General features: G+C 51.1%; 1 protein-coding gene across 6 annotated transcripts in view; it reads left to right on the forward strand.

The window, feature by feature from the left end:
* Positions 1 to 12,292, forward strand: part of VMP1 (vacuole membrane protein 1) — a 479,796-nt gene that overhangs the window by 409,174 nt on the left and 58,330 nt on the right. For all 6 annotated transcript variants that reach the window (XM_075589658.1, XM_075589660.1, XM_075589661.1 and 3 more), the window contains one exon: positions 9,855 to 9,916. In XM_075589658.1, the coding sequence (XP_075445773.1) occupies positions 9,855 to 9,916 (62 nt within the window). The remainder of the gene's footprint in view (positions 1 to 9,854; positions 9,917 to 12,292) is intronic.

The following is a 12,292-nucleotide window of genomic DNA, read 5'->3' on the forward strand; positions in this document are numbered from 1 at the left end:
TACGCCCCCACCCCCTTCCGTTACCGCAACCACATGCTTTTTTATTTTTATTTTTTGGAAGGGGGATTTGCGTGGTCTGTGGGCAGCTATGTGGCCTGCCTCAACCTCTATCCCCGTACCCATCCCTAACGCATATCTAACTATGAACCCTTAACCGCGCATGACTGTTCGGGCGTACCGAATAAGTAACCTTGTCTACACACCTTATTATCGCCTGCCACGTTACTATGCATCGCCTGCCTCTGCAGTCTATACCAGTTATAATGCCTATAAACGCCTACGCCCCTTATCCCCGTACGTGATTTCTGGCATTAATGGACCAGGAAATACCGCATGGGGAACTGTTTAATATTGACCCCATGATGACATGATTGTGAACTGTTTAACATTGCTTGTACCTTATATAATAATGTGTATAATACCTCTCTGGCCCGTATAACAGTGACATACTATAGATAACGCCTGGTGGCTTTTAATAACCAACTGAATTAGCACCTTCTGACTCCCCATGCTTGCCACCTTCTCTGGCCCGTGAATTTTGCTGACGCCATATATGACACATATTTACTCATAACACATGGGGAACTAACCACTTGCATACCATATACCTGGGGTAATAACAATGCATAATGCGTCTGACTCCCATCCACCAATATTTTTATTGGCAACCCCTCAAACCCCCATGCACAAGCGCTTAAAGGAGGCGGGAGGGAGGGGGGAGCCTGCACGTGCCCCCCCCCCACAACCAAAGACATGCATACTTCTGTCCTCAAACACAAACAATCTTTATTGGCAACCCATCACTGCACAAGTCATTGACGGAGAGGGGGGGGGGGCCGAAATAAAGCATCTGACCCCAAACACAAACAATCTTTATTGCCGGTCATTAAAGGAGGGGGGGGGAGATGCCACGTGCTCGCCACCCCCCCTCCCCCAAGGTATCAACCTTTCCCCCAGCGTCAAGCAGTACATTTCTTGTGCCCCTCGCTAGGCCCATTGGACCACAATGTTTCCCCGCCCCTCCCTGTTGCGGGGGGGGGGGGGGAACTGCGCGACTAAAGGGTGATTGCTGCCCAGGGGGACAGCTGCCCGAACTCTCGCGGGAGCACCACGTGAGCCCCAGGGCGGAGGATGCCTCTTCCCCACGCCCCTCACCGCCATTTTACGCGGCGTGGCCCTCGTGGAGCCAGCGCATGCTACTGGGGGGAGTCGGGGGGTGGAGAACTGCGCGACTAAGACTAAAGGGTGATTGCTGCCCATGGGGACAGCTGCCCGAACTCTTGCGGGAGCTCCACATGAGCCCCAAGGAGGAGGATGCCTCTTCCCCCCTCGCCGCCATTTTACGCAGCGCGGCCCTCCTGGAGCCAGCGCATGCTACTGGGGGGAGTCCCGGGGATCGAGGTGGCCTGGGGCGTCGCCTGACCTGTGCAATGAAAGGGGGAGGGGCCAATCTTCCGCGCCCCCCCCCCCCGCCGGGGCGCCGCATGTACCCGCCGCCCCCCCCCCCCCCCCCGGGAAGGAGCGGCGGACGGCCGCCCAACAGGCACGTGAGCCGCGCACTCCATAGACCAGGGGAAGAAACGGCTGACAAATCAAGTACGCGCTGCACACCTCCCCCGATACTGCCCCCCCCCCCCGCATGGTCCCAGGAGAACCGTCGAGCTGCGCCTGCATGGTCCGGGATCCCTCCCTAGCCCCGTTGCGGCCTAACTACTTCCACCTAAGGTGGAGCCGGCGGGGAAGCTGGGATCCCCCCTATCCACGCGCCACGGGTCACCGCCCGCGCCGTGCACTGCCCCCGCATGGATTGCTCCATGCGCTACGGAGTCCCTCTCCTCCTTGCCTCCCCCTTCACCGCCGATTCAAAAACGCGGCTATGCGGGAGGGGGGAGTGGGAATTGACCCCCCTTTTCGGGGCCTTGCCTTACCTTACCAGCAGGAGAGGAGAGGGACATCCGATTATGCTGCGAGCCAGGAGCAAGTGACCAATCCTCGCTCCTGGCCGCAGGTATACCCCCCTTTCTGGCCCCTCCCCTGGCTTGCCCCTGGCCACTCCTGTGGTCCACCTGGTTCGGGGAGGCAGCGCCCCCTGGTCACTGGCTGTGCCGCCCAATTGGGCTGGCCCGCTTTATTATCGACCTTGAACATTTTTTTTTCAAATTTTATAAGCCTTTCACCACTAGTGGTCCATTCAAAAAATATTTTGTTATTAAATATAAGAATAACAACTTTTAGCTGTATACAGTGGCGACACAGTTTATTACACTGCGGCCAGATCCGCAAGCCGGGAGATTTCCCGGCTTGCTAGTGGTTGCCCCTCGGCGTGACGCGCGGTCACGCGTCTTCGGGAGCCTGCGCCCCCTGCACGCGCGTCCAGGGCTCCCCGAGGGAGCCCTGGTGTCCCGCGATCGCGGGACGGCGGCAGGGGGTTCCGGGGGACCCGGCGGACCCGGCAGCGGTAGGGAGAGCGCCCCGATCGGAGGGCGCTCTTCCGCTGCTTCGGCACGCGCCCGTCACCCTCGGGCGCGCGCCAGGCTACTGCTGCGGCCAAGAACGGGCAAATGCTCGAATAAACTTGGCCGCAGCAGTACAGTGGATAATGTTTACATATATTTTTCATGATATCATGAAATATTAAGTATTCTAATCAATCTGGTACTTCAGGGGCTAATGTGGTTACTGTTTGTCTTAAAAATACAAGATATTGCGTTTATGACAGGTCAAGACCCTACCTGGATCTGTGCAGATCTACAAAGAGGGCTTAATTGGGGGGTGGGGGGGGATTATCACTGACGACCCACTAAAAGTACAATATGTGTTGTGTGGGACTGATACAATCTAAAGATAAGGGCATTTGTTTTGCCAGAGATGGGATTAAATTATGGCTGTCCTGGCATTTGAATAAACAGGATACTTTGAAAGCTACTTCCAAAGCATTCCTGGAAGGGTTTTACAGACTTCTAAGAGAGATGACTAATCCTACTGTTCAAAAGATATGAAATATGGAATTCTTGGCCAAATACTTGAGGTCTAGCAGGTAGTAAGGGACAGATATCCATTTGCCGCTCAAATTTAGCGGCAGGTCTGTCAAAATTAGTCTTGTTACATTCAGAAAACTTGCCTGAATCTATTGATATGACTCACATTTATCTAAGTATTAAAGTAGTATTAGACTAAGGGGCTTATGCAGAGAGGAACGTTATTTAATGTGAAAACGGCAGGAAAATAGCCACAGAATTGGAGTAAGCTATGGGCGTATGCTGAAAGCTGCGTTACCTCTTTTTTCTGATGAGATTCAAAATTGCCAAATTTTTCTGGCTACATTGAACTCGCTATAATATAGGGCAGAATGGCGAGTTGCAGTGCATCTATGCTACCTGCATACCACCCTATTTTAACATGGCGAATTTGCCAATCTCGCCACGTGTTTGGCAATTTTTAAAGTAAAGAAACCTGCTGTGGCGAATTTTATGAATCTCTCCATGTTCTCTGCAGGACAAGCTTCTCTGGTGCGTATTTTCACCAAAAGATGGCGCTATTTCCCTTCTCTATTTTCTCTGCATAAACCCCTAAGTATTAGTAGTATTATATTTCATATATCTAGGCACCTTTTAAACGTCATTTTAGAGAAGTGTTTTTTATAAGTCTTAAAACCATCAACCTAGCATCTGATTTATGACAGGGGTGAGCTTATAGTGTTCTGACTGAAGGGAATTCAGAATAAAAAGCCCAACTTTTTAATTATAACTTTGAATTCAACAAGATGTGTGTTTTGGGATTAGACACGTGAATTTTTATCTTAGACTCTGTGACCTCTCTGATTTGCTGGTACGTGGGGTGAATTACACCGGGACTACCCAGTGTCCCCCAGACTCCTGGTTTTCGAGCCCAGATATCTGTCATATTTCCCTTACAGCAAGCATGTCAAACTCAAAGGCTAACACGGGCCAAATAAACAAGGTTTAAGTTTATGTGGGCCGCAAAAAAACAAAAAAACTTCCATTTTCAAAGAAACGTAGGTTTATTTCGAAAAGTACAGTATAAAAAAAAAAAAAGAACGATAAAATTAATGTTTTCTTCCTGACTCTTGGCATCTCTGACTCTCTCTGACTCTCCCTCTCCCTGACACACTCTCTCTCCCTCTCCTTGACACTCTCTCTCTCCCTCTCCCTGACACTCTCTCTCTCCCTCTCCCTGACACTCTCCCTCTCCCTGACCCTCTCCCTGACACTCTCCCTCTCCCTGACACTCTCTCCCTCTCCCTGACTCTCTTTCCCTCTCCCTGACTCTCTCTCCCTGACTCTCTCCCTCTGACTCCCTCTCTCTGACTCCCTCTCCCTGACTCTCTCCCTGACTCTCTCTCCCTGACTCTCCCTCTCCCTAACTCTCTCTCCCTCTCCCTGACTCTCTCTCCCTCTCCCTGACTCTCCCTGACTCTGACTCTCCCTCTGACCTCCCTCCCTCTGACCTCCCTCCCTCCCTCTGACTCTCCCTGACTCTCCCTGACTCTCCCTCTCCCTGACTCTCCCTCTCCCTGACTCCCCCTCTCCCTGACTCTCCCTCTCCCTGACTCTCCCTGACTCTCCCTGACTCTCCCTGACTCTGACTCCCTGACTCTGACTCTCTCTGTCCCCCTCTGACTCTTTCTGTCCCCCTCTGACTCTCTCTGTCCCCCTCTGACTCTCTCTGTCCCCCTCTGACTCTCTCTGTCCCCCTCTGACTCTCTCTGTCCCCCTCTGACTCTCTGTCCCCCTCTGACTCTCCCTCTCTGTCCCCCTCTGACTCTCCCCCTCTGACTCTCCCTCTCTGTCCCCCTCTGACTCTCTGTCCCCCTGACTCTCACTCTCCCTGACTCTCCCTCTCCCTGACTCTCCCTCTCCCTGACTCTCCCTGACTCTCCCTGTCCCCCTCTGACTCCCTGACTCTGACTCTCCCTGACTCTCTCTGTCCCCCTCTGACTCTTTCTGTCCCCCTCTGACTCTCTCTGTCCCCCTCTGACTCTCTCTGTCCCCCTCTGACTCTCTCTGTCCCCCTCTGACTCTCCCTCTCTGTCCCCCTCTGACTCTCTGTCCCCCTCTCCCTACGACTCTCTCCCCCTCTCTCTTTCAGACACACACACTCTCTCAGACACACTCTCTCTCAGACACACTCTCTCTCAGACACTCTCTCTCAGACACACTCTCTCTCTCTCAGACACTCTCTCTCTCTGACACACACTCTCTCTCTCAGACACTCTCTCTCTCTCAGACACTCTCTCTCTCAGACACTCTCTCTCAGACACTCTCTCTCTCAGACACTCTCTCTCTCTCTGACACTCTCTCTCTCTCAGACACACTCTCTCAGACACTCTCTCTCAGACACTCTCTCTCAGACACTCTCTCTCAGACACTCTCTCTTAGACACTCTCTCTCAGACACTCTCTCTCTCAGACACACTCTCTCAGACACACTCTCTCAGACACTCTCTCTCAGACACTCTCTCTCTCAGACACTCTCTCTCTCTCAGACACTCACTCTCTCTGTCTCTCTCTCTGTCTCTCTCTCTCTCTCAAAGTCTCTCTCTCTCAAAGTCTCTCTCTCTCTCAGCACTCAGACACACACACGCACTCAGACACACACGCACTCAGACACACACACGCACTCAGACACACACACGCACTCAGACACAGACACACACTCAGATACACACTCACACAGACACACACTCACACAGACACACACACACACTCAGATACACACACACTCAGATACACACACACACTCAGATACACACACACACTCAGATACACACACACACACTCAGATACACACACTCAGATACACACACACTCACAGACACACTCACTCTCTCTCAGACACTCACACTCTCTCTCAGACACTCACACTCTCTCTCGGACACTCACACTCTCTCTCAGACACTCACACTCTCTCAGACACACTCTCTCACACACACACTCAGACACACAAACACACTCACACAGACACACACTCACACAGACAGACAGACACACACTCACACAGACACAGACAGACACAGACACACACACAGACACACACACACAGACACACACAGGAAATCGGAGCAGGAGGGCAAGGGGGAAGCAAGGCAGGCATGGAGCAGTAGTCATCTGACTTGCTCCATGCAGCAGGAAGAGCCGGGCAGCAGGCAGCAGGAAGAGGCGGGCAGCAGGCAGCAGGAAGAGGCGGGCAGCAGGTAGCAGGAAGAGGCGGGCAGCAGCCAGCAGGAAGAGGCGGGCCTCACTATGCAAGCTCCAATAGAGCTGGCTCCGGGCCCAAAAAAATTCTGGCAGCTTGCCAACACGCGCCAGCCAATCGGGAGAGGGGGGAGGTTTTTTTTTTTCTTCCTTTGTAGAAAGGAAGCGCAGCTCGAGTTAAATATTGGCGAGCTGGGCCACAAATATGTTCATTGCGGGCCGCATGCGGCCCACGGGCCGCAAGTTTGACATGCTTGCCTTACAGCTATGATTCTCCCCAAGGTCCCTCATGTATTAAAATATGTTTTATTGTGTTTTATACATTTCTTATAAGTCTCTATGCAGTCAGCCCGGGCTGACTTAAGGTGCCGTAAGAGGGGATAAGGCTGCACTCCACAAATAGAAAAAAATGCATACAATTTACCGGTGCTTCTGGTTCAAGGAAGTACCTGCCATAAAATCCAAAGTACACTGAGGAAAAGAAGGGATCCAGCGCTCCACGGATTTCTGAATAAGAAAATTTATTGTGCCACACAACGTTTCGACCTTATGGTCTTTATCAAGTGACTAGGCACTTGATAAAGACCATAAGGTCGAAACGTTGTGTGGCACAATAAATTTTCTTATTCAGAAATCCGTGGAGCGCTGGATCCCTTATTTTCCTCAGACTTAAGGTGCCAGCATGACTGCATAGAGTCCGTAGTTCAATGAGGAGAGGATGTCCAGAGGTGAGAAAAATGTTTGGTGGGCGAGGAAGGGCAATTGCCCAGGTTCGGAGAACAAAGGGCATCCTGTGGGACACCTTTTGAGTCTCCTAGACTTGGCGGAGCCTGCCCAGCGGGTGGCAATGAGTTAGCCATGGGAGATACAGCTCATAGCGCTTCTTCCATTGGCTATTTCATATTTCCCGCTCGCCCAACTTTTCAAGCTAACTTGGCACGCCTCCTCCTCTGACATCAGCCAAGAGATGAGCCCCTGTTTCTATTGGCTAGTGTGATGGGGTTTCCACGCTCTGATTGGTTGCTCCTCCTACCTTGTTGCTAAGGATATCTTTGCGGAGTGTATGTAAGGTGTCGTTGTTTGCAAACTCACAAACAAGGGTTCGTTGGATAATGAGAAGTTTATTTAATACATAGTATGATCATACACCAAAGTCAAATAGACTCTCTGCTAGGGAATGTCCAGGCAACAATTTTTATAAATGTTTGGTTCCTTTGTCTAAAACTGTTACTAGGCAGATTACACTAACCACTCCTTAATTCTTAAACCAATCATCTCACAGCTCATTAAACCTGGCTAGAACTGGCCTCAAACGGCCATGAATAGGTTCCAGGTACCAACTCCCACTACGAATGTGGGCGTTACTTTAGGCACATTCGTAAATCAACTTAGGAGCAAAATCTTCCATTTACACCAGACACATTCTTAGGCTGTGTCCAGGGTCAGCACTTAGGCACTGACCCCTGCTGAGGCGCGCTGATGCTTCTCAGTGAGCCCCTGCAGCCACAATGAGAGCGGCTTTAGCAGGGGCTCGCGCACATTTCCGCAAGCGTGCGGAAGCGTAGGTCTTATTCAAATTATAGATTTTCGCGCTCACTGGCGCAGAACCAGTCACGTGAGCGGTTCGCCCAATGAGGGCGAACCAGCTCCGTGACATCACAGCCCCCCCCCCCCCCCCCCCCCACCGACACGCTCCCGGACGGCGCGCGGACCAAGTCCAGGGAAAGCACCCGCTTTCCCTCAGCCTCCGCACGGCTGCATTCCTATGGACGCAGCCTTACTCACAAAATGGATACTAGACATAACTGACTTTACAAAATGGAAACTGAACATCACTTTCAATCCTTCTCCAGAGATCCCTACTAGTCCATTTAAATAATATCTTCAACAGTATCTTCATTTTAGCAATATTATTTCGTCAAAGGAGATGGCCAAGGCAGGGAACCAGACCATCCAGTAACTTGTGTTGATGAAGCTATGGTGGGCTTTTCAAAGTTGCTCTGTTGCAAATAGCAGAGCAATCGGCTTCGTTTTGAAGCTAGGAAAGTCCGCCTCGCAGAGACTAAGTCTCGTCTTGGCGGCCAAGTTCTACAAATCGAACGCAGCGGTCGCGGCTTGGATTTCAAGCCGAAAAGAGGATCAGAAGAACCGGGGGTATATCCCGGTCAGGGTAAGCCTATCGAAGTAGGCACCCTGCACCTAGCAGAACCTAGATTTCCCCCCCAGACCCCCAGTAAGTGTGCATTTCTCTGTGTATTGTGTAACTTTTCTTGTTGTACGCGGGTTTACCGAAATAAACTACATTTTGTTTCTACTACCTTGTTTTGCCTAGTGCATGATCCCGGTATAAATAGGTGTTAAAAGTCCTGGTCTCCCGTAACAAACAGCAAATAGTGTGTGCTCTTCGTGACTGATGGTATATGGGGACAGATTGGGGGGAGATATTGTTAATTTGAGGGACCTTTGCAATGGTGAAAAGTGGGCCAGCTAGTTAACTGCATATTAAGTCACGTGCTCACAGGTGTGCCATACGTGACAATGTTTATTCTGCTTTGTTTTTTCCCACTTGCCAATAATACCACCAAATTTGACAATGTTAATTCTTTATTTAATGAGAAACTGAGCAAAAGTATGTAAGCACTTAATCCGTTTTCCCCAGTTTGTCACACATTGTCACAGGAGACCAGTACTTTTACACCGAAAACACTGGAATCACTAGCACCAGATGGGACAACGTTGTTGAATAAAATTAGGTTTTTATTCTGGCAAGCCAACAGACAAGACAAAAAGGCACAAAACAAGATACAATACCAACTGGAGGAACTAGGGAGTCGATTCTAGCCTCATTAGATGCAGGGGCCTGCTTCAAGTAGGCTTCCTCTGTCCGCTGCTCGTCCAGCTATCACAGAGGGCTGACCACACAGCAGCCACTGTGCAACTTCTGCCACTTGGATTCCATGACACACCCTGCACTCTGTCTCTCAGAATGCCACACACTGTCAAACTCCTAAGATGTTCTCCCTCAGACTCTAGATATGGTCTGTGGCTCTGATCAGCAGTTCTCCTTACATAGCCCTATACCTCCTGCTGTGTAGGTGCCTCAGAGTCTGCGGGAAACAAAGCTCATCCCCAAACCTGTTAAGTCCCCTCCATAGAAATATACACCCCCAAATCATATACATACTGTACATTCCACATTTCTAGGGCTAATCCTCACAAATACATTGCAGTGCGTACACATAGATCACAAAACACTTTACTTCATATTGCTTGCTCACTAGACTGGGGGATTGCATTTACAGGGAATAAAGTGCTTTGGAATACATTCTTGCATACATAGGGCATTATACATTCCCTGTTCTCCCCCAGATATTAAATACATTTGGCTGAATTACACATTACTGCGACAGCCAGTTTACCCGGTTTTAGGGGTAGCTAGCTGGGGTTCCCCTTTATTTTGTGATGCCAGCTACCCCTACCGTTACACACATTTACAAGCATTTAAAAAAAAAAATGTATCAGTGTAACAGCTTGTTTCCCATAAGCGTAGTGGCATTTGTATATTCATTTTTTAAAAGCATTTATTTCTTTGACTGCATTTTCCCTAAGTGATTGTGGTGTCTTTTTTTTCTCTCTACAGAAGCTCTTTGTTATCATAACTTTCAGCAAGCACATAGTCGAGCAGATGGTGTCTCTAATCGGGTGAGTAATTGTACAGTAATTGTGAGACTCGTGTACATATTGCACGGAATGAACAATATACAGTAGCTCACCTTCACTGTTAAATTTTTTATTTTTGTGAACATGTCACTGGGGTTTTATTATGTGCAGGGAAAATTTTAGGACACGTTGGTTGCACTTACTGTAAGCTATGGAAACGTAGAAATGATAATAGTCTTTATCAGTTGATCATTATACCAATAACGTACTGTAACCATCAATTCAAATGACCACTTACCTCACTGTATCTTTCTGTCATCCTGCTGGTTTAACGTGAACCGCAATTAAATACTGATGAAAAATAATTTGTTGGGCACAGTGTTCATTTCCCTAATTCTGCTTTATAGTTTTTACATTACAGCTTTGGAAATGTCAGGAGCATTCTTTTGTCAGATAGGTTTGAACCGCTATAAAAGCCAACTTATTTACTCATGGGATCTCAAGCCTTGAATGGCAAAGCTATTAAACTTTATTTTAAGTTATCTTTTATCTTAAATTATCAAAAAATATATAAAATGGTAAAGATGATCCATGATTGTTTAAACATAGCAGCGCCCATATATAAAGCTGAATGTGATTTGCCCTTTTTCAACTAATTAATGTACAGTAGTTAGGGTTGCCAGGGGGCTTGTCCAAAAATACTGGACACAATAGTAAAAGATGCGACCCCCCCAAACCCTCCCCCCTGAAATACATATAAAAATATACCCCCACGTCCCCCGAATACACACAAACAATACCCCCACGCTACCCCAATATATATATAAAAAAATACCCCCACACCCCCCAAATATATATATCCTATATAATAAAAATGAAAGCACTGTATGCCTGTCTGCATCTTCCTGTGTCCCTAGGGGAAATCTCATTGGTCCCTTGGGCCGCCCGCCCCCGCATCTCTGATTGGCCTGAGGCGGAGTGACGACACACACACACAACACACACACACAGTGTCACACACACACACAGTGTCACACACACACACACACACACACACACCACTCTCTCTCTCTGTCCTCTCCCACCCCCCATCACACTCACCTCCCCCCCGGTGCTCCGCTCAGCTCCCCCCCCGGTGCTCAGCTCCCCGCTCAGCTCCCCCCGGTGCTCCGCTCAGCTCCCCCCCCCATGCTCCACTCACCTCCCCCCCCCGATGCTCCACTCACCTCCCCCCCGATGCTCCACTCACCTCCCCCCCGATGCTCCACTCACCTCCCCCCCCAATGCTCCACTCACCTCCCCCCCGATGCTCCACTCACCTCCCCCCCGATGCTCCACTCACCTCCCTCCCCCCCGATCCTCCACTCACCTCCCCCCGATGCTCCACTCACCTCCCCCCCGATGCTCCACTCACCTCCCCCCCGATGCTCCACTCACCTCCCCCCCGATGCTCCACTCACCTCCCCGCCCGATGCTCCACTCACCTCCCCCCCGCCCGATGCTCCACTCACCTCCCCCCACCCGATGCTCCACTCACCTCCCCGCCGCCCGATGCTCCACTCACCTCCCCCCCACCCGATGCTCCACTCACCTCCCCCCCGCCCGATGCTCCACTCACCGCCCCCCCGCCCGATGCTCCACTCACCTCCCCCCTGCCCGATGCTCCACTCACCTCCCCCCCGCCCGATGCTCCACTCACCTCCCCCCCGCCCGATGCTCCACTCACCTCCCCCCCCACCCGATGCTCCACTCACCTCCCCCCCGCCCGATGCTCCACTCACCTCCCCCCCGCCCGATGCTCCACTCACCTCCCCCCCCCCCGTCCGATGCTCCACTCACCTCCCCCCCCCGTCCGATGCTCCACTCACCTCCCCCCCGCCCGATGCTCCACTCACCCCCCCCCCCGCCCGATGCTCCACTCACCTCCCCCCCTCCCCGGCAGGGGGACAGGCAGCTGACACGCGGCACCTAAGATGGCGGCGGCCGGAAGGACCCCCTTCCTCCCTCGCGGAGTAACTAAGATGGCGGCGGCTGGAACGAGAGGTGACGTGTGTGTGTGTGTGTGACACTGTGTGTGTGTGTGTGTGACACTGTGTGTGTGTGTGTGTGTGTGTGACACTGTGTGTGTGTGTGTGTGTGTGTGTGTGACACTGTGTGTGACACTGTGTGTGTGTGTGTGTGTGTGTGTGTGTGTGTGTGTGTGTGTGTGTGTGTGTGTGTGTGTGTGTGTGTGTGTGTGTGTGTGTGACACTGTGTGTGTGTGACACTGTGTGTGTGTGACACTGTGTGTGTGTGACACTGTGTGTGTGTGACACTGTGTGCGTGGGACACTGTGTGTGTGTGTGTGTGTGTGTGTGTGTGTGTGTGTCACCCCCCTCCTGTCCACTGTCACCCCCCCTCCTGTCCACTGTCACCACC

Source organism: Ascaphus truei, chromosome 3 (genome assembly GCF_040206685.1).
Source record: "Ascaphus truei isolate aAscTru1 chromosome 3, aAscTru1.hap1, whole genome shotgun sequence".
NCBI classification, from domain to species: domain Eukaryota; kingdom Metazoa; phylum Chordata; class Amphibia; order Anura; family Ascaphidae; genus Ascaphus; species Ascaphus truei.